Source organism: Mustela nigripes, chromosome 3 (assembly GCF_022355385.1).
Source record: "Mustela nigripes isolate SB6536 chromosome 3, MUSNIG.SB6536, whole genome shotgun sequence".
Taxonomy (NCBI): Eukaryota; Metazoa; Chordata; class Mammalia; order Carnivora; family Mustelidae; genus Mustela; species Mustela nigripes.
In genome coordinates, this window is record NC_081559.1 from 94,715,823 (window position 1) to 94,741,422 (window position 25,600).

The 25,600-nt window shown below is 37.1% G+C and overlaps 1 protein-coding gene across 2 annotated transcripts in view; it reads right to left on the bottom strand.

Annotated features, from left to right (window-relative positions):
- Window positions 1–25,600, bottom strand: part of RAB3GAP1 (RAB3 GTPase activating protein catalytic subunit 1) — a 114,324-nt gene that overhangs the window by 54,041 nt on the left and 34,683 nt on the right. For both annotated transcript variants that reach the window (XM_059394392.1, XM_059394393.1), the window contains exons 6-8: window positions 6,536–6,655; window positions 4,936–5,101; window positions 64–163 (exon numbers count right to left, since the gene is read on the bottom strand). In XM_059394392.1, the coding sequence (XP_059250375.1) occupies window positions 64–163; window positions 4,936–5,101; window positions 6,536–6,655 (386 nt within the window). The remainder of the gene's footprint in view (window positions 1–63; window positions 164–4,935; window positions 5,102–6,535; window positions 6,656–25,600) is intronic.

The window sequence follows — 25,600 nt, forward strand, 5'->3', positions numbered from 1 at the left end:
TCTGAATATATTTTCTTTTCCATTTATATTCAGTAAGTTAAATATACTCTTAAATTATCTCACCTGGAGGTTGCTGAGGCCAAAAATACTGCTGCCAATCCTGAAGTACATACGTAAAGCGAATAGCAATACTAACTGGAGGCAAAGGAGTTAAAGGACATCCCTAGGAAATAAATGCAAAGACAATATCATATAGCTTTAAAAAAAAAAAAGTGTTGCAAAAATAATGCCAGAGAGAATATGAAGCCGTTTAAATTACTAACTGGAGGACGGCATATGTGAGTCAGGGGTTAAGCCTCTTGACTCTTGATTTCAGCTCAGAACATGATCTCAGGATCCTGAGATTGAGCCCCTTGTGTCTCGGGCCCAGCTCTGCATTAAGCCCATGTCACATCCCCGGGTTCCCCACTTAGCATGGAGGCTGCCTGTCCCTCTCTCTCTCCCCTTCTGTCCCTCCCCAAGCTCATGCTCACTAGCACTCTTGCTCTCACTCCAAAATAAATAAATCTTTTTCAAAACAAATAAATAAATAAACTGCTACCTGGAAACAAAATAAATACTCCTTCAAAATATATTTAACAATTTCGGGGCGCCTGGGTGGCTCAGTGGGTTAAGCCACTGCCTTCGGCTCAGGTCATGATCCCAGGGTCCTGGGATCGAGTCCCGCATCGGGCTCTCTGCTCGGCAGGGAGCCTGCTTCCCTCTCTCTCTCTCTCTGCCTGCCTCTCTGTCTACTGTGATCTCTCTCTGTCAAATAAATAAATAAAATCTTTAAAAATATATATATATATATTTAACAATTTCAATTATACAAATATAATTTCCTTCTGATATGAGGAATTTGAGAGGCAGGGGAGGGGGCCGTGGGGGACAGGAAGGGAAAAAATGAAACGAGATGGGACTGGGAGGGAGACAAACCATAAGACACTCTTAATCTCATGAAACAAACTGAGGGTTGCTGGAGGGTTGCAGGATAGGGATAGGGTAGCTGGGTTATAAACACTGGGGAGGGTGTGTGCTATGGAGCCGAATATGGAGCTAAATCCCAGGACTCTGGGATCATGACCTGAGCTGAAGGCTGAGGCTTTAACCCACGGAGCCACCCAGATGCCCCTCACTAGTAGTTTTAACCAAATACAAACTCAATCTAAAGTCAAAATACAAGGTGGCTGCCACCAAAAAAAGATAATTCAGTTTTGGGCTGCTGTGTCCTAGACAAGCAAGGTTAAGATTCTGGCTGGTCAGGAATAACAGACTTCTCAGTCAAGTGAGGATATTAGATGAGTGTTCACCCGTAAGATACAAATAGTCTAAAAACCATAACCATGTTGCTTTGACACATAACCTCTGCTCCAGTTACACAGCAACACAGATAAATATAGAAGAGATAACCAGAAAGGAATACCTAGGATCAAACATGACACAAATACATCTTTCTGGGCCCTTGAAAAGGTACACAAAATCCCAAGTTTTAAGTGGGGCTTAAGGCACATGCCTGCTGAATTCTGGATGTGGAAGAAGCCAATGACAGCCTAGGATTACAGACTGTATTAAGTGGAACTGCAAGTTCAACTCTGCCCAGTCTTGCACTGCAAGGCTCTTTTTTTTTTTAATGGTTTTATTTATTTATTTGACAGAGAGAGAGAAGAGAGACAGAGAGGGATCATGAGTAGGCAGAGGGAGGGAGAAGTAGGCTCCCCGCTGAGCAGAGAGCCCAATGCAGAACTTGATCCCAGGACCCAGAGATCATGACCTGAGCCGAAGGCAGATGCTTAACCGACTAAGCCACCCAGGCGCCCTGCAAGACTCATAAGGCAAACACTGGGGCAGGGCACACCTGCTTGGTACAGTTAGCTTTGCTAGAAGCTACAGGGTGGACAAAGTTACTGAGTGAGGGAGGGGAAATACTCTCATAATCTAAGCAAGCAATCCAATAATCCCAAAACCAGATACGTAACACTCCTAATATCACCACAGAGCAAAAGTCTCCAAACACCATTTTAAAACCCAGTTCTGAAATTTTCTGCAGGTATGGAGCAATCACAATTACAGAGCCACAAGGGAGGATGGGAGAAAAAGTTAAAAATTTTAGATAAAACATTCATTCTAAAAGAGCCTGCAAACAAAATTTCCACAAAAGATAAAGGAATATAGTTCCAAAATAGACAAATATCCAAATCAACATTCAAGAGTATAAAACCAAGATATTTAAAGAACATCTGAAAGAAAGAAGAATGTCTAAGTGAAAGAAGACTAGAGTATGAATTTTCACAAACTTAGAGGATTATGGCAGAATTTAAATTTAATGTACCCCAAAGGGCAAAACTGACCTTCCTACCCCTACCAGAAGGAAGCCTTTTTTTTTTTTAAAGATTTTATTTATTTATTTGAGAGAGTGAGAGAGAGAGAGAACATGAGCGAGGGAGTGGAAGAAGCAGCAGCAGGCTCCCTGCTGAGCAGGGAGTCCTATCCGGGACTTGATCCCAGGTCTCTGGGATCATGACCTGAGCTGAAGGCAGACTCTTAACCAACTGAGGCACCCAGGCACCCCAGAAGGAAACCTTTTCTAATAAATTAGATCTTTGCAAAAATGAAATAAACTTCCAGTGAACGGTGAGTATCATGGAACATTGCAAGCAGGTGTTAAACAGTAATTTTTATAAAGATAGCTTTAGAGATATGTAACAGAAGAGTTACATACTGGGTAGCTTTAGCTATATAAAATCCCTAAAGTACCCAAACAATTCTCAATTATTTTAAGTTCAACTCTTATCAAATCAATTTTGAGGGGCGCCTAGCTGGCTCAGTCAGTAGAGAACACAACTCTTGATTTCAGGGTCATGAGTTCAAGCTCCACTTTGTGCATGCAACCTACTTTAAAAATAATAATAATAATTTTGAGGGATATTTCATACCTAGGTGAGTGAGTTTTGTGAAAGTTCTGCCAGATGATGTGATGAACTGATTAAGAACACTTTTCACTGGAAGTACAACTAGCAGACTATCATCATTTAAGTTATGCTTCACAGATCAACGTGATCCCTAGTATCAGTAAAGAGAAGTTCAGCTACATAAGGGACATAAAAGATCCAAGGAAATAATGTTCACTAATGTTTTTGAAGAAGGAATAAAGTATTAATATTTGCATCTGACCAGAAACCTGATCTGACCAGAAACCTGATGTAAAAATATACAATTAAAAACTTCTGGTGAGGGCGCCTGGGTGGCTCAGTGGGTTAAGGCCCCTGCCTTCGGCTCAGGTCATGATCCCAGGGTCCTGGGATCGAGCCCCTCGTCAGGCTCTCTGCTCAGTGGAGAGCCTGCTTCCTCCTCTCTCTCTCTGCCTGCCTCTCTGCCTACTTGTGATCTCTATCAAATAAATAAATAAAATCTTTAAAAAAAAAAAACTTCTGGTGAGAGAGCAAAGGGAAACAAATGGGACAGAAACATATACATACTTATCTTTTTTAAGTATTTCTCAAAACACATACAGAATGAAGCGGTACTTAAAGCTTGTCAAAGTTTTTGAAAAAAATTTACATACATACCTGGAACTCTGTAAAATATATGTGATTACTATAAAACAACTGTCATACTCAAGAATTGTAATACTGACACATTTTTTAAGATATAGTCCATACTAAAATTGTCCCAATCATATCCTTTTTGGCTATTTTGTTTTGGTCAGGGATCCAATCAAGGATTTTGCATTGCATTTAGCTGTTATGTCACTTTAGTCTTCCTTAATTTAAACAGCTACCAATCTTTGTTTTGCCAAGCATGATACTGACTTTTTGGGTCTAAGCCAGTTACTTTGCAAAATATGGCTCAGTTCGGAAATATGAGACTGTTCCTGCACATGTTGACTTATGTTAAACACTTCAGATAGGAATGGAATGCAGGTGATAATATATTCTGTTGAATGTATCATACCAGGAGACACCTGCCATCAGTTTGGTATGATCACTTCAGTGAGATGGGTGTCAACTTACGCCCATAAGGAATATTTCTCTAAATGGAAGACCCTCATCTGGCTTTGCTCTCTAACAGCTCCTCGACTTAAACCCTAATTTTCTTCCTCCGGAGAAAGAGGTAAGATACGGAGGTAAGTCCTCCGTATCTCTGTGGTAGTGTTTTTATGGAACACCAAGGATGTTCTAAGTACCGTCCGTTTAGCCTTATTGCTCTCAGTCGTAAAATATAAGCCACGTTAATTCTAAAAATCAAACAAAATGAAGATTTGGGGTGGGGAAGGAGATAATTCAGAACCAAAAGTGTTGAGGTGTCAAGGAGCTCAAAGGCAAAATCCCGAACAGGCAGCTACCTGAAGCACACTCATCTGGATAGGGTGGCAATAGCTGACCCCTGAACATGGGTCCGAACTATGCAGGTCCACTCACAGATGAGCTTTTTACAGTACAGTGTTATAAATGTGTTTTCTCTTCCTTACGATATTCTTAGTAACATCTTATTATCTCCAGCTTACTTTAAGAATATGATATATAACACACAAAATATATGTTAATCAAGTGTTTATGTTACTGGTGTAGCTTCCAGTCAACAGCAGGCTAATGATAATCAAGTTTTGGGGGAGTGAGACGTTAAAAGTATATTTTTTACTACACAGGGGAGATGCAATGTTAAGGCACCAACCCCTGTATTGTTCAAGGGCCAACTGTTTTACTATAGAGAAGAGTAGAAAGAGGTAACATAGTAAATAAATGTTAACAAACTAAACAAAATTATTTTAATTAGTTGTTCTTTAGCATTAGCACACTAAAAACCTAACTGCATACTGTTTCTTTGAACATACATAGTCAATTACATCTTTCTTTCACATAACTACATTAATGTTTCTACATACTCAATAAAATTACCAAACTGCCACTTTCATCTGGATCCCAGAGAAGACTGACAATATCAATACAAACTCACAATCTTTGATTTGAAGATATCCAGCAGACCTGATAAATGAGTGTACTGATTTGGCACTTTCCGAAGATGAACCATTTCAAAATCAGTTCGGACACCATGACCCTGACATTCGCCCACATACATTCTTCGCCATTTGTGATGAATTTGCACAAAAAGTGGCACCTGGCTGTAAGACATAATTAAATAGGAATAGACTTTAAGTTCATTAAACACTGAGTAATTCCTAAAACTAAAGATTTCCCCATTATTTTAATCTCAAATATTTAAAAACACTAAGCAAGGATCACTCATGAGACTTATATTTATAAGAGACACTGTGAGTTTCTTTTCTCCTCACACTAATAAGCTTAAGAAATGATCATCTAATGGCACTTTATATTCAGAAAATTGTTTTATAATAGCTGAAAGTTAAAAAAGGCACAATGAAAATTTTCTTGAATAAAAACGATCATACTGAGATAGGGAAACTGAAGGACTCCATAAAAATCTTTTTTCTCCTTTTCCTGCTTCTATTCTTCTAGGAGCTGCACCCCTACTTTACACATGCCTCAGTAGTTTATGTCCTCCTTATAAGAGACAGGGAGTTAGTGATTTCTCTAGAATAGATAACATTTAAGGAAGGACCAGGTGAGAATGACCAGACAAAGCTATCAGATGCACATTCTGGACCACTAGCACTAGGCATCTTCATGCCAAGACACCCTGGCTCCAAGGAATAACACAGGGCCCTCACATTTGTTCTAGCCAGTTCCTGGATGCCTAAGAGGGCACATACACCAGACCATGATCCTCAACAGAAACCCCAGACCCCAGCAAAGATGAGACTTCCTCCTTTTCTGAGTCTCTCAGATACTCTCCCTGCACTCTCTCTATGCCTTTAATAAACACTGCTTTCATCTCCTGCTAGCTCACCTTTGATTTCTATCCTGCACACATCCAGGGAACCCCCTCAGATGGTCCTGAGGGACCCTCTCTGGGTCCAGATCAAGCCTGCCAGCATCAGTATCATATTAGCCTTTCAAAGGCAAAATAAAATTTGATCCACAGATATGAAACAATACAAATCAAACCAGCATTAGTGGTATTTTTTACTTTATCATTTGAAGATAGAGCCAATCCTTATTATTCACAGATTTGCATATTTGCAAATAAGCCTACTTCCTAAAATTTATCTGTAAGCCCAAAATCAATACTCTAAGCACTTTCAGTCATTTGCCGACATACACAAAGCCGCAAAAAGTTTGAGTCATCTGATATGGGCAATCTCATTTGAGGCTGACAAGGGTCCATTTTTAAGTGTGAAAATTAGATTTTGTAAAATTTAAATAAACTAAACATTTGAAAGCAAAACATAAAAAGAGCACAATTTACTCTTCATTTCAATTATTCATTGGTTATTTCAGTAAATTTCCCTTTAGAAATGCACTCACTAAAGCTTTTGAGTTTACCCTTCTATATGATATTCTAATATAATAATGCACAAGTAGGAACAATAAGAATTTACTTTTTTAAAAATCTAACTTAGGAACCATTTTCCTTCATAAATTAAAATTTAAAAGTTTTTAATCCATTGTCTAGGTTTTTCAAAATGTCCACCTACCAGCCAGTGTTTCCCAAAGCAATAGACACAGAACTCAGAAGAAGATTGCACTTAGATTCACTGAGAACTGCATCATGGTTTGCAGCAGGGGCAATCACCACAAATTCCCGTAGTCCATACCTTTAAAAAAAGAATTACTGCCATTAAACAGAAAACTTCAGAATACAAAACCATTGTTTGAAAAGCCTGAAAAAATCTCCCTGAGGTTTAGCAAGTCATGTCTAAGATACATGTTTCTCTTTTTTTTCAATGGCAACTGAACTGACAAATAACATGAATTTCCTTCATTTAGTAAAAGACTTTCATTGGTCACCTAATTCCTCTCAATTCTTGAAAAATTAAAAGCAATTTGCTGAAATCACAAAAGAAAAAGCATTAACAGTTCTGCCTTAAAGTTAAGTTTCCAAGACTGAAATCTTGCTTTAATTAGCCGATAGCGTTGGAAAGATTCCCCAAATGGGAGAAGATAATTATCAGCCATCATGTATTTGTGCTAACTAAATGTGAAAACACGGTTTACTCAATTAAGGGATTATTATTATATTGTTGTTTTTTGTTTTGTTTTGTTTCTTAACAGAAGGGGAAAGAGGGTGGGGGAGCAGCAGAGAAAGGGGGAGACAATTTTAAGCAGGCTCCACCCCCAGCACTGAGCCTGAAGCAGGGTTCAATCTCCCAACCCTGAGATCATGACCTGAGCCAAAATCAAGAGTCAATGCTTAAATGACTGAGCCACGCTGGTGCGCCAACAAATTCTTATATTCTTTTGCTCAATAACAGCTGATGGGAGTCACAAAATAATAAGAGAATGGCTTATATTGGTACAGTATCTTACAAAAATGAAAACCTCTTATTTAGTTATCAAGTCCTTTAAATACCACAAATTTGTGGCCAAACTTTACAAAAATATAAAAGGTCATATTAGTGATTTTGCCTATTGAAAATTCCTATTCCAGTCACTCCTAAATGTATTTTTATCTAATATTTTTAAAATTAAATTATGAAAGGCATTACCCATTTGCCTAATTTATTTTAACGCTGGATATGTAGAGTTGTGAAGGCTTATTTTTACAAACATTCTCAAGAAATCCCACAAACAGGGGCGCCTGGGTGGCTCAGTGATTTAAAGCCACTGCCTTCGGGGGCAGGTCATGATCCCAGTGTCCTGGGATAGAGCCCCACATTGGGCTCTTTGCTTAGCAGTGAGCCTGCTTCCTCCCCTCTCTCTCTCTGCCTGCCTCACTGCCTACTTGTGATCTCTGTCTCTCAAATAATTGAATAAAATCTTGGGGGAAAAAAAAAAGAAATCCCACAAACAGTGATAAAGATAAATAAACACAGTCCAACCTATAATCTATTTATTGTTTAGATGACAAAAATTTAGTTCATCTTCTCATCTTGCCTCCGTTCTTCTACTCCTGAAATCAAAAATTAGTTATACAGAAATGGCATTAAATACTGGAAAGAATCCAGAGCTATGAATTTTTCAGATGAACCTTGAAGACTTGATGCTAAGTGAAATAAGGCAGTCACAAAAGGTTGAATACCATATGATTACACTTACATGAGTTACACAGAGTAGTCAAACTTACAGACAAAACACAGAACAGTGGTTACAGGGCCTGGCAGAGGAAGCGTTGAGCTATCATTTAATGGGTACAGAGTTTCAGTATGGGATGCTTGAAAAGCTCTGGAGATGAATACTCGTGATGGCTGCACAAAAATATTAATGTACTCAATACCAGTATACAGTTAAAAAATGGCTAAAACAGTAAATTTTGTTGTTTTACCATAACAAAAAAATGAGCAAAACTGATACATATTTTAAAGAATAAGAAGTATCAACAGATAAGAATTCTATTCAAAGATGTTCAACTACTGGTGATTAGGAAAATAAAATTAAAAGAGATAATCACTGTTTACCAATTTAATTGGCAAAAAAATATAAAATATTGGTTAAGATCCAGTATCAACAAGAGTTTGGGACATGACACAGATGGTGGTATAAACCTTTAAAACATTTGGAGAACAAAAAGGCAGACTATATCAAAATGTAAAATTCACAAACTTTGAACTAATTATATTTCTTTGTATCTATTTTACAAAAACATTCATACAAATGCACAAAGCTATACAGGCATACCTTGAAGATACTGTGGGTTCAGTTCCAGACTACCACAATAAAGCAAATATCAAAATCAAGCATGTATAATGACTTTTTCAGTTTCACAATGCATATAAAAATTTTTTCTATACTATACTGTAGTCTATTAAGTATGCCAACAGCATTATGTCAAAAAAAGTATAAATATCTCGGGATGCCTGGGTGGCTCAGTTGGTTAAGCGGGTGCCTTCGGCTCAGGTCATGATCCCAGCGTCCTGGAATCAAGTCCCACATCGGGCTCCTTGCTCCACAGGGAGCCTGCTTCTCCCTCTGCCACTCTGTCTGCCTGTGCGCGCGCTCTCTCTCTCTCTTTGACAAATAAATAAATAAATAATCTTTTTTTTTAAGTATAAATATCTTAAGTAAAAAATACTTTATTACTAATAAATGCTAACAATATTCTGAGATTTCAGCAATCACAGATTACAAAAACAGAGAATAATGAAAAAGTTTGAAATACTACACGAACTATCAAAATATGACAGAGACCAGAAGTGAATACCAGAAAAACAGACTTGCAGAAATAGACTTGCTCAACCCAGGGTTTCTACAAACTTTCAATTTGTAAAAGAGGCAGAATCTACAAAATACAATAAAACAAAGCACAAAAATGAGGTATACCTTTATGTGTAATGATGCTCATTGTAACAGTTTAACTGTAAAAACTAAAAACAACCTAAAATGGGAAAAAAAATGGGTAATTACAGAACACTCTCATACTACATGATACTACATGATACTTGACAGTCATTAAAAAAATAACAAGGTATGGGGTGCCTGGGTGGCTCAGTGGGTTAAGCCTCTGCCTTCAGCTCAGATCATGATCCCAGGGTCCTGGGATCAAGCCCCACATGGGGCTCTTGGCTCAGCAGGGAGCCTGCTTTCCCCTCTATCTCTGCTTGCCTCTCTGCCTACTTGTGATCTCTCTTTCTGTGTCAAATAAATAAAATATTTTTCAAAAAAAAATAACAAGGTATGAAAAAAGTTTACTGACATAAAAGCAATCATGAAACGGTAAGACAAATGTATATCAGAATATGCACTGCAGAATCTATGAAAAAATGTCACAACTCAAAAAAGCACAAAAACATATACATGTAACACATACTCATAAAATAGCCAGATGGACATATCCCATATTTCTCATGATTTCCTGCTTGGCTACCCAAAATTAGTAAGTATGAGATGTTTAAGCCCCCTTTTTTATGGGTGTATAAAAGGAGGGATCGGGGGGAGAGAATGGGAAAAATGAAGAGGGAGTGAAATAGTAAGGTAAGTTTCATTAATAAATCTTTATGTATCCTACAATATCTACTCTAATAATTTAAGTTTATGAGGCACTCAAACATATCAACATAAGTAAAAATTCCACTATGGTAATTTTTTTTTTAAGATTTTATTTATTTATTTGAGAGAGAGACAGTGAGAGAGAGCATGAGCAAGAAGAAAGTCAGAGGGAGAAGCAGACTCCCCGTGGAGCTGGGAGCCCGATGCGGGACTCGATCCCGCAAATCCGGGATCATGACCTGAGCCGAAGGCAGTCGTCCAACCAACTGAGCCACCTGGGCGTCCCACCACTATGGTGATTTTTAATAACAGAACTGTTTTATCTAACAGATTACACATGTTCATGCTAAATACTAAATGTAAATATAAATGTGCCTTCGTATCACATTCTCCAACTGAGAAAGGTAGTACAATCATTCATTTTTATCTATTTTGTTCTAAAATACATTTTCCTTTCTTGCTCCAATAAAGACTGAAAGTAACAACGAATAACCAATATTTGTTGTGCCTGTTATTTATTTTGCATAGGAAAATCATAAAAACACACCACCAACTCTGACTGCTACCATTTTACATCTGTTACATGTAGAGTTTCTTTCTTATTTTAGAAATAAATATATTCAGGGACAGCTGGGTGGCTCAGTCAGTTAAGTGTCCAACTCTTGCTTTGGGCTCAGGTCATGAGGGTTGTAAGACTGAGCCTCATGTCAGGTTCTGTGCTGGGTGTGGCACCTGCTTAAGATTCCCTCCCTCTTTCCTCCTGTCCCTCCTCCACAAAAAAAGAGAGAAAGAAATATATTCAGAGCTTCTTCAAATAGTGTAAAGAATATATGCATAAAACACTGGAGCACCAAAAACAGTAATGATAAATAAAAAGATTTCTTGGGACATAATTATTTCTAACATGTACAATATACCTGAGAAAATGGAAGTGTTTGAGAGAGAATTTCTTTTTTCAATTTCATCCTCCCAGACATCCTGGGATATTGCAATCTGTACCTTTAACTTATAATCTATTCAGATTAATTCTGGTAAAACCTAGCAATTTTACACAGTATAGCTCCATTTCCTCCCCTCTTCCTTTGTGTGATACTGCCATATACCTTACCCTTACCCATGTTATAAACCCAACAGTACAATTACAAGAGCTTTGTTAGTTAAAAGAATATCCCTTTTGTATTTACTAGAGTTTTTCCAATGCTCTTCATTCCTTCCTATATATCCAAGTTACTATCTAATACTGACTATAAGGTAGGTCTCCTGGCAATAAATTCTCTGCCTTTGTTTATATAACAATGTTGTTATTTCATCTTTATATTTTGAAAGAGTTTTGTGGGAAATAGAATTCTTGGCTAGCAATTTTTTCTTTCAATACAGTTTTTTCTTTCAATACTCAGTATGTCACTGCATTGCCCTCTAGCCTCCAATGTTTTTGTCAGCAAACAGTATTTATCTTTTGTATATGACAAGTCATTTTTCTTCTGCTGCTTTTAAGATTCTCTTAGCTTTGGGCTTCAGCAAGTTGACAATAGTATGTCTAGATTTGGTTTGCTGTGTTTATCCCACCTGGGATTCACTGAGAGTCCTGGGTCCATAAATAAGCATTTTTTTCATCAAATCTAAGAAGTTTTCAGTCATTATTTCTTTGAGTATTTTCCCCCTCCCCTTTCTCTCTCTTCATCTGGAACACCCATTATTACCTGTATGCTTTGGAACACCTGATACTGACCCACAGATATCCTGTTCATTTTTATCTATTCTGCTTCTTTCTGTTTTTTGGATTGGAAAACTTCTATTAATCTTTCAAATCCAACTCTTTCTTCTGACTTCTCAGATCTGCTTTTGAGCTTATCTGGTGAAAATTTATTTCAGTTATACTTTTAAACTCTAAGATTTCCATCTGGCTCTTCATTATAGTTTACTGAGATTTCCAATTTGACTCATTGGTAGCATATTTTTAATTCTCTGAATATATTTCCTTCAATTTTTTTTAACAGAACCACTTTGAAGTTACGGCTCAATCCCATCAAGAGTCCAGTTTCTGCTAACTTTTTTCCCACTTACATATGGATCACATTTTTCCTGTGTGACCCTGTATACCTAGTAATTTGTTGTTGAAAACTACATTAAAATAATACAGTAAAACCAAGTGTAACTTTTCTGAGGGTTCTTTGCCTGTATCTAGTAACTTGTCAAGATTTAAACTGTACAATCTGTCTTTTCCAAGATATTCAACTATTGGTGTCTCTATTCAACTATTTTATTTTTCTTAGCCTGGCTCCCTGGGGTTACCCACTGTCAATACTGCTTTGCAGTAAGACAGTAACTGAGGTAAAGAATATGCTCAAACACTAGAGACTATGAGACTTTCATTTTCTGCTGACTGATCTGGTGGGAAGAGGTGTAGGTGCATTTAATGTTGCAACCAGTTCTTAAGTTTGGGTTTTCTTACATCTCTCCTGCACATACATAGTTTTCCTATGATACAGGGAAGTGTAGAAAGTATATTCAACTTTCCTATGGCTCTCATACATATAGTATGTCTCTATTAAATTTCTGACTAACCCACCAAATGCCTTGAACTAGAACTACAATCTCAGCTTAGTTCAGATACAGCTTTTCCTCATTCATCCGTGCTCAATCAAGTCCACTACTCTTAGATGGCAGAGCTACAGGTTTTTGCCCTTTACCCAGATCAAGTCTGCTCATCTGCCAACAAAACAGTGGTTTTCATGACCAGTCTAGACTGGAAAGCCACAGTTCTCACCAACACAGACTGGGGAAAAGACAGGCAGACTGTCTTTTCTGGGCCAGAGTATCCATCTATCTTATAAGAAACACCAGAGATTTAAAAAAAAAAAAAAAAAAAAATGCTTCTCAATTTGTTGTCTGCCTTTGGGTAATTTTCAGTACCCTGAAATAGTTGTTTTGCCAATATTTTCCAGTTTTATGCTTTTTTTTCTTTTTGCAGAAAAGGAACTGCCAACTATGTTATGTCACCATCACTAGAAGTCTTCTGAACATTTCTGCTTTTGAAAGAGTAAGAACATCTTACAGGCCTTTAGAGCTACTCTAAAATACCATTCTCTCAAAACTATCAGGTCCTTTTGCACATATCTTTTTCTAAAGCCACCCAAAAAATGCATTAAAATCATAAAAATAAATACATATTTTTTAAAAGCCATCATAATTATTCAACTATACAATTTATAAGATTGTGGGCCATTTCTTTACATTGTTGCTGCTATTCCCTTAAAGTGTGGTTGAGCTGAAAGTCCAAAAACTAGGCTAGACAAAGGCAAAACCACAGACACAAAAATCATCATGAGTTAAATCCAGCTATACTTTCAGTGTATTTTTCCAATCTCCCACATATATAGCACTTACAGCCCCACTTTTTGTGTTGTTCTCATACTCCTGCTATAACAAATGAACACAAAATTGGTGGCTTAAAACAAACTTATTATCTTATAATTCTATAGGTCAGAAGGGCAACAAAAGTCTCAGCATGCTAAAATCAACAGGTCAGCAAGGTTGTGTTCCTTTTGGAAGTTTCAAAAGCTGGAATTCATGCCTTCCCTTTCCCTGTTTCTAGAGGCTCCCCTCATTCCTTAGTTCCTGGCTACCTTCTTCAAACCCAGCAATAGCAGGTCAAGTTCTCATGTTACACCACTCAGACACTGACTCTCTTCTGCCTTTTCTCCACATTAAAATACTCTTCTGGAAAGCCTGGGTGGCTCAGTCAGTTAAGCGTCCAACTCTTGAGTCAGAGTTTAGATTCTGGCTCAGGTCTTGAGCTCAGGGTTGTGATAGCCCAGTGTTGGGCTCTACACTTGGCATGAACCCTGCTTAAGATTCTCTCTCTCTCTCTGCCACTATCCTCCCCAATCCCCCAGCACACACACTCTCTCTCTCTAAAACAAAACAAAAAAAAAGAACTCTTGTAATTACACTGGGCCCACCCAGATATTCCAAAATAAATCTTCCAATCTTAAACACAGCTAATTAACAACCCTAATTCCATCTGTTCCCTTGATCCCTTCTGGCCATATAACCTAAATTCACAGGTTTTAGGATGTGGACATATGTCAGTTGTAGAGAGGTTCATTATCCCGCCTACGATTCCTTCTTATTAAAACCTCGGCTCAGTAAAGATCTCACAAATTTATATTTGGGCATAAATGTCTCCTAGGTTAACATCTATATCATTTCCAGGACTACTTATTTTATAAGGAGTAACAATCAAGGGAATAAATCTCTCTCTACTTATGGTTTCAGGAATCTACCATCAGAAAAATAGCCAACAATCACATCATTAACATCAATTATCTTGCCTATACCATAAAAACTGATCAATCCCACGTATCTTTTAAAGATTCGTTTTATAAAATACCCTTAAAAAATTTAAACAGGCTTAGAGCTTACGGGCAGTTGCACAATATAAAAAGTGACATTACAAGATTTCAAAATAGATGCAGATAGATGAACTATCAAAACAGTATTGCCATAAATGCCAAAACTTTATTTTGTAAAGTTTGATTTTAAATGTGTTTTGGGTTTTTTTAAAAGATTTTTAGTTTATTCATTTGAGAGAGAGAGGGAGCAATCAAGAACACGAGCGGGGGCAAGGGGGTAGTGGGGAGGGGAAGGTTAGAGGAAGAAGGAGGAGCAATCTCCCCACTGAGCAAGAAAGCCCAATGGGGGACTTGACCCCAAGATCCCAGGACCATGACCTGGGCCAAAGGCAATCACTTAACCAATTGAGCCACCTAGATGCCCCCAAAATATAAGTTAATCATAGATTAATTTTATCTCATTTCAACAGGGTCAACCCATACTAATTGTATATGTACGGTATAAATGAATATTTTGCATAATAGTTATCAAATTTTCAATGTCATTGTTTTAGTATTAATTTCAGTTTTTTTTTAAAAAGGAAATGTTTATAGATGAACACTTCTGTGTATGTTATTCTTCAGGTGCTAAGAAGCATGACTGATTATTTATAACCTTGAAAATTGTGAAATTTTAGTTTGCAACAGTTATAATCTCAAAATTCTATTTAAAAAACAAGTTCAAGAACATTATGGAGGCACCTGGATGGCTCAGTCAGTTAAGTGTCTGCCTTCAGCTCAGGTCATGATCCCAGGATCCTGGATGGAGCCTGCTTCTCCCTCACCCACTCCCCCTGTTTGTGTGCTCTCCCTCACTCTCTTGCTCTGCCATATAAATAAAATCTTTTAAAAACATTATGGAAAAAAAATAAGAACATTATGAAATCTTCTTAAGATGCCCACTTCATATTAGGCCCAAAATACACAGATACCCTCTCATCTTTTGTCATTCTCAACCCTCTGTTGCTACACTCCAGGCTTAACAAACAAACTACCTGCATGTTTAAAATTTCTAATTTAAGCATTAACATCTTCACTAATGCTTTTGTTCTGCCTTGAGTATTTTTTTATCTAAATTCACCTGGCTTATTCTCACTTGTCTCTCGGGATTCAAGTGAGGTAATACCTCCTCCAAAAACAATTTCCTGACTTAACCTATATTATAAAGAGACACTTCATGGGGCGCCCGGGTGGCTCAGTGGTTAAGCCTCTGCCTTCGGCTCAGGTCATGATCTCAGGGTCCTTGGATCTAGCCCCACATCAGGTTCTCTGCTGAACGGGAGCCTGCTTCCCCCTTTCTCTCTGCCTGCCTCTCTGCCTACTTGTGATCTCTCTGTCAAATAAATAAATAAAATCTTAAAAAAAAAAAAAAAAAAGAAAGAGAAAAAGATACCTCCTGTGAGTATCAAGCCCTGTGCTGTCTTCCATGAGAGCGTTTATCAATACTGCTGCCACTGTTCCCTTATCTAGCCCCCTACTAATCCCAAAGTTTACTGAACCAGGGATCATATTTTATCCTTGGTATCTCAGTATCTCGTTCCCAGTAAATGTTTAAAAATAATGTTTGATGGATAAAAGAAAACACATATGCCTTTAATACGGTTAATTATCAAATAAGTATTGAAAGTCTGACTGCTGGCCTAATCTTTTAAGATCAAATTTTTTTAAAAAGGGAAGCAACATGGCTGAATGACATGACATAGACCTCCCCACCAAAACAAACCAAAACACTTTATAAAATGTAACAATATTTTTTTAGATACATAGGTGAACTTCAAAGGAAAAAAAGGAGATAAAAAGGGTAACAGAAACAAAGAGGGAACTGAAAGCCAGAAGCGAGTACATAAGTGACTCTGAAGAAACCCAGGGAGATTATCAACTCTAGGTGACAGGCCCTAAGAGCTAAGAACTAGGGATTGCGATTTAATAGGATAAGCCTTTTAGCTGCTAAAAGCTTATAAATGTGACTCAGAGATGTGTGCAAAACTGACCATGCTCTGATAGATTTAAAAAACTAAGAATTGTAAAAGAAAAGTCTGTTTATGTGTGCAAACACTGTGTACCTTAGCCCAGCAGTGATAATGTGAATTATGTAACTCTTGAGATTGATAAGGTATACCCAGCCCAGGGGAGGTGGTCTCTGGCATGTATCCAGATGGGCTATGTTTAAAATTATCCCAGCCTCAGTAATTATAAATAAAGTGAGATCTGGAAACTATGATTCTATAAGCTTATCACTCAGGTTATAATCATCCACTGTGTCCTTGCTAACAAAGCACCAGGAATAGGAAGCTGCCTATCCTTTCAACAATGTCACCAATCTCTCCACAGACCAGCTCTCTTTTATATCCTTTAGATTTATTCAAGCATTGCACATGGACATTGCATCAACCCAAATCAGTACAGAGGTTGTATTATTTTGAATGGCTCCTCAGGGACACGGGTGTACACACAAGGAACTGGAACTAGGACTTCTACTTAACGCCCACCTAGAAGAGATTACTACTTCAATGAAATGAAAACTCCAGACCCTGATAATTTTAGTGGCAAATTTCACCAAACATTTAAAAAAGATAACACCAATTTTACATCATCTCTGCCAGAACACAGAACAAAATACTTCCCAATTCACATTATAAGGTCAGTATTTCCCTGATATCAAGATAAAGTACAGTACTCCATTTCTTAGTGAGGGACATGTGCCAAGACTTCCAGTGGGTGCCTGAAACCACAGATAGTACCCAACCTTAAATACACTGCTTTTTCCTATAAACACATATGATGAAGTTTAAGATATACACTAGGCACAGTAAGAAATTATAATATACTGTAATTATAATATACTGAAGAAATAATATACTGTAATAAAAGTTCTATGAGTGTTCTCTCAAAACATCTTATTGTAATCATCCTTCTTGTGATGTGAGATGATAAAAAGCCTACATGGTTAGATCAAGAGAGGTGATGACACAGGCATTGTGGTATAGCACTAGGCTACTACTGACCTTCTGATACATCACAAGATCATTTGTTTCTGGACCGCAGTTGACCTTGGAACTGAAACCATGGAAATTGAAACTGCAGAAGGGGGCAGACAACAGGAACTACTGTTTAGAAGAACTAGAACCAATATTCCTCATGAATATAGGTACTACAGTCCTCAACAAAATAACAGCATTATCACATCTGGCAATATATGTATGTACAAATACAAATTATACCACAAAACGTGGGGTTTATCTTGGGAAGACAAAGGTACTCAGAAATCCAAATATCATATCAATTTACACAGAAAAGGCATTTGACAAAATTGAGCATTCATTCATGATAAAAACTCAACAAACTAGGAATAGAAGGGAATTTTCTCAACCTGATAAAGAGCATCCATGATAAATCTGCAGCTAACAGCACACCTAGTGGTAAAGGACTGAATGTTTTCCCTTTGAGATCAGAACAAGCAAAAATGTCCACTCTCACTGCCCCCCATTCAATATTTTAATGAAAGTCCTAGCCAGTTTAAAAAGGCAAGAAACAGGGGACCCTGGGTGGCTCATTCAGTTAAGCATCTGCCGTTAGCTCAGGTCAATATCTCGGGGTCCCAGGATCGAGCCCAACTTCTCCCACTCCCTCTGCTGCTCCCCATGCTTGTGCTTTCTTGCTCACTCGCTTGCTCTCTCAAATAAATAAACTCCCCAAGAGACCAGCACAAACCCCCCACAAGCACCATGTCTACTGATCATAGAGTTGTGCAAAGCTCCAGCTTCCGTGGGAATCAGGTCTCTTTTAACAAGTAGACAAGAGCACACCTAGTTAAAATTCACCATACTCTGGCAAAGATCCAAACACTCCGCCTTAGGCAACAAGAAACTCTGCAGAGGACTGACCTGAGGGAAAGAGCAGTCAAAATACAGTGGCAATGTACACATAGCATACAACGGAGACACTTCCTGAAGCCACCAGGCTCGGAACAGTACGTCACCTCTTCTTCATAAAACCCTAACTCTCAGAAGCAGGAAACATAACAGGCTTTCCTAACACACAGAAGATAGAGACCTAGACAAAGTGCCAAGACAAAGGAATTCAGCCCAAAAGAAAGAACAGGAAAAGGTCATCATTAGGATCTAAACAGATATAAGTAATACGCCTTATCCAGAATTTAAAGGAACAATCGTAAGGATACTAGCTGGGCTTGAGAAAAGCACAAAAGACAACAAGGAGTCCCTCATTACAGACATAAAAGACCTAAAAACTAGTTAGGCTAAAGTGAAAAAAAGCAAAAACCAAGGTTCAAAACCAACTGGATGTAATGAACACAAGGATGGAAAAATCAGAGGAACAAATAAGTGACACAGTAGATAAAATTATGGAAAATAATGAAGGTAAGAAGAGGGAAAGACAAATATTGATCACAAATGTAGATTTAGGGAACTCAGTGGCTCCATAAAGCATAATGACATTTATATCACAGGTATGATAAAGAAGAAAGGGAAGAAGAGAGGGAAAAGGTATCAGAAGGTTTACTGGAGAAAATGATAGCTGAAAACCTCCCTAATCTGAGGAAGGAAAAGACGTTCAAATCCAGGAGGCACAGAGAACTCCCAACAAAATCAACAAAGGCAGGGCAACACCAAGAAATACCATAGCTAAATTTGCAAAATATAAAGAAAAAATCCTAAAAGCAGCAGGACAAAAACATTGGTTTTATGGTTTACTAATGGTTATATGTATTTGTAAATACATATAAACAAGGGAAGACAAGTAAGGTTAGCAGCACATCTTTCCAGAGACACTGGCAGTTCAGAAGGGTCTGGCATGATATACTCAATGTGCTGAACGGGAAAAATACTCAACCAAGAATACTCTATCCAAGCAAGGCTGTCATTCAGAACAGAAAAAAAAGATAGTTTCCAAAATAAACAAAAACTAAAGGAGTTTTTGATCACTAAACCAGCCCAGAAAGAAATATTAAAGGGAACTCTTTGAGTGGGAAAGACCAAAAGCAACAAACACTAGAAAGGAACAGAAAATCTCTAGAAACAACAAGCAATAAAATGGCACTAAATTCACATCTATCAATAATTACTCTGAATGTAAATGGACTAAATGCTCCAATCAAAACACTTAGGATATCAGAATGGATTAAAAAAAAATCCATCTACACACTGCCTACAGGAGATTCATTATAGACCTAATGACACTGGTAAATTGAAAGTGAGAGGACAGAGAACAATTTATCATGATAACAGACATCAAAAGAAAGTCATATCAGACAAACTAGATTTTAAATAAAAGACTGTAACAAGAGATGAAGACTATATAATAATAAAGGGGACAATCCAACAAGATCTAACAAGTGTACATATGCCAAGCTGGAACACCCAAACACATATAACCATTAGTAAACATAAAGGAACTCATTGATAATAATACCATAATATAGGAGGGAACTTTAATACCTCACTTACATCAATGGACAGATCATCTAAGCAGAAATTCAACAAGTTAACACTTAAGACAGAAATCAGAGGAAACAAAGAAATGGAAAAACATTCCATGCCCATGGAGATCGTAAGAAAAATAATTGTTAAAGTGTCTATTACCACCGAATGCAATCTACAGAGTTGATGGAATCACTATCAAAATACCACCAACATTTTCCATAGAGCAGTCCATTGTTCATAGAACAAAGAATCCTAAAAATCCTAACAGACCCCAAAAAGCCAAAACAATCTTGAAAAAGAAAAGCAAAGCTGGTGGCATCACAATTCCATACTTCAAGTTATATTACAAAGTTGTAGTAATCAAGAGAGTATGCTACTGGCACAAAAATAGACACAAAGGGGGCGCGTGGGTGGCTCAGTTGTTAAGCACCTACCTTTGGCTCAGGTCATGATCCCAGTGTCCTGGGATCAAGCCCCCATCAGGTTCCCTGCTCAGTGGGAAGCCTGCTTCTCCCTCTCCCACTCCCCCTGCTTATGTTCCCTCTCTCACTGTCTCTCTCTCTGTCAAATAAATAAATAAAATCTTAAAAAAAAAATAGACACACAGATCAATGGAATAGAACAGAAAACCCCAAAACGGACTCAATAACTATACAGTCAACTCATCTTCGACAAAGGAAGAAAGGATATCCAATGAAAAGAAGACAGACTCTTCCTACCACAAATGGTGTTGGGAAAACTGGTCAGCAATACACAGAAAAATGAAACTGACCACATTATATACCATACATAAGGATAAATTCAAAATGGATAAAAGACCTAACGTGAAATAGGAAACCATCAAAATCCAAGAGGAAATAGGCAGCAACCTCTTCGATATCAGCAGTAGTAACATTTTCCTAGATATGTCTCCTGAGGGACAGAAAACAAAAGCAAAAATGAAACAAAAAGTAAAAAGGGACTTCATCAAGTGAAAGATTATGCACAGTGAAGGAAACCATCAACAAAACTAAAAGGCAACCTTCAGAATTAGAGAAGAAATTGCAAATGACATGTGATAAAGGGCTAGTATTCATAATCTATAAAGAACTTTTCAAATTCAACACCCCAAAATAAATAATTTAAGAAATGGACAGAAGAGGGGTGCCTGGGTGGCTCAGTTGGTTATGCATCTGCCTTCGGCTCAAATCATGATCCCAGGGACCTGGGATAGAGCTCCACATCTGGATACCCTGCTTGGCGGGAAGCCTGCTTCTCCCTCTGCTGCTCCCCCTGCTTGTGCTCTCTCTCTCAAATAAATAAAATCTTTAAAAAAAAAATAATCTGACATCCAATTCCTACATTAAAAAAAAAAAAGCTGAAGAAATGGGCAGAGGACATGAATAGACATTTTCGCAAAGAAGGCATACAACTGTCTTAACAGATACATGAAAAGATACTCAACATCATTCATCATCAGGGAAATACAAATCAAAACTACAATGAGATATAACCTCATACCTGTCCAAACAGCTAAAAAAACCACCACACAAAAGAACAGATGTTGGTGAGGATACAGAAAAAAAGGAACTCACTTACACTACTGGCAGGAATGCAAACTGATACAGTCACTCTGGAAAACAGTACGGAGGTTCCTCAAAAAGTTAAAAACAGAACTACACTATAATCTAACAACTACACTACTAGGTATTTACCCATTTCAAAGGGATACATGCACCTATGTGTTTATAGCAGCATTATCAACAATAAGCAAATTATGGACAGAGCCCAAATGTCCAATGACTGATGAATGGATAAAGAAGTTGTGGTATAGGGGCACCTGGTGGCTCAGTCAGTTAAGCATCTGCCTTCGGCTTAGGTCAAGTTCCCAGGGTTCTGGGATCAAGTCCTGTATCAGGCTCCTTGCTCAGCAGGGAGCCTGCTTCTCCCTTTCCCTCTATCTGCCTGCCAAATAAATAAATATTTTTAAAAAAAGAAATTATAGGGTATAAACACACACAAACAGGAATATTAGCCATAAAAAGGAATGCAATCTTGACATTTGCAATGACTTAGATGGAGCTAGAGTGTATTTCACTAAGTACAGTCAGTCAGAGAAAGGCAAATACCACATGATTTCACTCATATGTGGAATTTAATAAATTCCACATTCCAAATTAATAAAGGAAAAAGATGAACATGGGGGAGGAGGAGAAAAGGAGAGAAGAAAACCACGGAACAGACTCAACCATAGAGAACAAACTTAGGATTGCTGGGGAGGAAGTTGGCAAGGGTATGGGTTAAGAGGATAATGGGTATTAAGGTGAGCACTTGTTGTGATGAGCAATGGGTGTTATATGTAAGTGATGAATCACTAAATTCTACTCCTGAAACTAACATTACACTATATATCAATTGACTGGAATTTAAATAAAAATCTGGAGAAAAAAATCTGATAAAACATATACAGGATTTACATGCTGAAAACAGTAAGACACTAATAAAAGAAATCAAAGAAGATGTAACTAACTTGAGAGACCATGTTCATAAAATGAAAGACTGCATAGCAAAGATATCAGTTCTCCCTAAACTGTCTAGAGATATAAGGCAATTACAATCAAAATTCCAGCAGTACTTTTTTTTTTTTTAAGATTTTATTTAGTTATTTGACAGAGACACAGCAAGAGAAGGAATACAAGCAGGAACAGTGGGAGAGGGAGAAGCAGGCTCCCTGCTGAACAGGGAACCCAAAGCGGGGCTAGATCCCAGGACTCTGGGATCATGACCTGGGCCAAAGGCAGATGCTTACCGATTGAGCCACCCAGGCGCCCCAGCAGGACTTTTTGTAGATATAAATAAACCAATTCTAAAATGTAAATGGAAAAACAAAGGAGCTAGAAAAATCAAAACAAGTGAAAAAAGGAGTTGGACGAATCACACCACCTAAATTAAAAACTTAAAACTACAGAAACCAAGAACATCCAGATATATACCCACACAAATGTGACCAAATGATTTTTGACAAAGGCATAAAAGTCAGTCAATGGAAAAAGGAAGCTCTTTTCAACAAATGATAGTGGAACAACTGAACATTTGTTTGCAAAAAAAGAACCATGACCCAAAACTCTTACCTATACAAAAAATTAACTTGAAATAGATTCTAGATCTACATACAAAACATAAAACTTTTAGAATAAAACACAGAATTGGCCATAGGATCAAAGTTAACATCACTATTAAGTCATGTTGATAACATGACCTTCTGATATGTGATGAAAAGGCAATTCATCTCAATGGTATTCTTTCCAAAATCCCACAACCCCAACTGTTATCAAAAGCAAAAGAGAGACAAACTAAATTAAAGGACATTCTACAAAATACCTGACTCAACCTCCTAAAAACTGTTACGGAGATGAAAAATAAGGAAAGACTGAGACACTTTCAAAGACCTGAGACAAACTAAAAAGACATGATGACTAAATGCCTGGATCCTAAATCAGAAAATGAACTTTAGTGTAAAACTAGTTAAAGTTAAGCTAATAACAAGGGATCAATGTTGGTTTCTTAGTTTTGACATATATATCATGGTAATATAAGCTGCTAACAGTAGGAAGAGCTTGGTGAGGATATACCAGAACACACTGCACTATCTTTGAATCTTTCTATAAATGTGAAATAAACCAAAAAAACTTTTTTCAGTTTATTTTTAAAACATAGGAGAAAACTCTGGGACATAGTGCAAAGAGTTCTTAGACAAGGCACTGAAACATGACCCATAAAGTAAAAAATTAATAAACTGACAGGACAACACACCTATTACAATGGCTAAAATAAAAAATACTGGCAGCAAATGCTGATGAATACAAAGAGCAAATGGAACTTTCATACATTGCTGGTGGAAATGCAAAATGTTCAGTCACTCAGGAAATCAGTTTGGTCATTTCTTTTTCTTTTTTTTTTTTTAACTGTTTTTAATTCCAGTATAGTTAATATACAATGTTACGCTAGTTTCAGGTGTACAATATAGTGACTCAACAATTCCATACATCACCCAGGGCTCATTATGACACATGCACTCCTGAATCCCCATCACTTATTTCATCCATCACTCCACCTACCTTCCCATCAGTTTGTTCTCTATAATTTTGTTTTTTATCTTTTTTTTTCCTTTCGTTCATGTTTCTTAAATTCTACATGAAGTCATGTGATATTTGTCTTTATGACTTATTTCACCAGCTCTAGCTCCATCCATGATGTTGTAAATGGCAAGATTTCATTCTTTTTATGGTTGAGTAATATTCCACTGTGTCTGTGTCTGTGTGCATGTATGCACACACACATCTTTATCCATTCATCTATCCTCGGACACACTTAGACTGCTTTCTTATCCTAGCTCTTGTAAATAATGCTGCTATATAAACATAGGGATCCACGTATTCCTCTGAGTAAGTGTTTTCATATTTTGGGGGTAAATATGCAGTAGTGTGAAGACTGGATTATAGGGTAGTTCTATTTTCAACTTTCTGAGGAACCTCATACTATTCTCCCCAATGGCTACACCAGTCTGCATTCCCATAACAGTGCAAGAGGGGTCCTTTTTCTCCACATTCATCAACACTTATGGTTTCTTATGTTTTTGACTTCAGCCATTCTGACAGTTGTGAGGTGGTATCTCATTGTAGTTTTGATCTTCATTTCTTTGATGATGAGCGATGTTGAGCATCTTTTCATATGCCTGTTTGGCCATCTGGATGTCTTTTTTGAAGAAATGTCTGTTCATGCTTGCCCATTTTTTAAATGGGTTGATTTTGGGGTGTTCAGTTGTATCAGTTCTTTAATATACTTTGGATACTAATCCTTTATGGGATAGATCATTTGAAAATATCTTTCCCAATCAGTAGGTCGCCTTTTAGTTTTGCTGACCATTTCCTTCATTGTGCAGAAGCTTTATATTTTGATGCAGTCGCAATAATATGTTTTGGCCAATTTTTATAGTTAAAAATAAACACTTACCATATAACTAGCAATCTCAACCCAATCTTAGCCCAGTGAACTAAAATGTACTTTCACACAAAATTCTGTGCACATATATTTGTAAAGCTCTAATCATAAATGCCCAAACCTAGAAACAGCCTTAATATCCATCAACAAGTGAATGAATAAACAAATTGTGGTATACCCTTACAAGAGAATACTACTCAGCAATAAAAAGGGATAAGCTACTGATAAGAATTACATAAAAGGATCTTGAAAGCATTATATGGCAAGAAACTAGTCTCAAACAGTTACTATATGATTCTATCTCTATGACATTCTTGAAAAGACAAAGCTATCAAAAATATATCATTAATTGCCAGAAATAATAATGGACAAGAAGAGTTTTTTTAGGAGGTAACACTTTGTTGTATATCCTGATTATAGTAGTAGTTTTTAAAAATCTATACATATGTGTTGAAGGTTAATGAACTATTCATTAAAAAAAAAAAGTCAATTTTACTATATGCTAATTTTTAAAATAAAAAAATTTTAAAATTAATGTAAAGGTTAAAAAAACTATTAACAAGTGATTTTCATTAATATGAAGAAATATATCACTAACAAGTACTTCATTAATACATAGAAAGGTTTTGCTTGTTTATTCAACAAATATTTTTAAACTATGGACTATGTGTCAAACCCAGTTTTAGGAAATAAATACCAAAAAGCTGAAAAGAATGAATATGTTTTATCTGTGGAATGGACATGAATTGGGGGAGATTAGATGTAAGACTGTAATGGGTTACATAATGTTCCCTCAAAATTC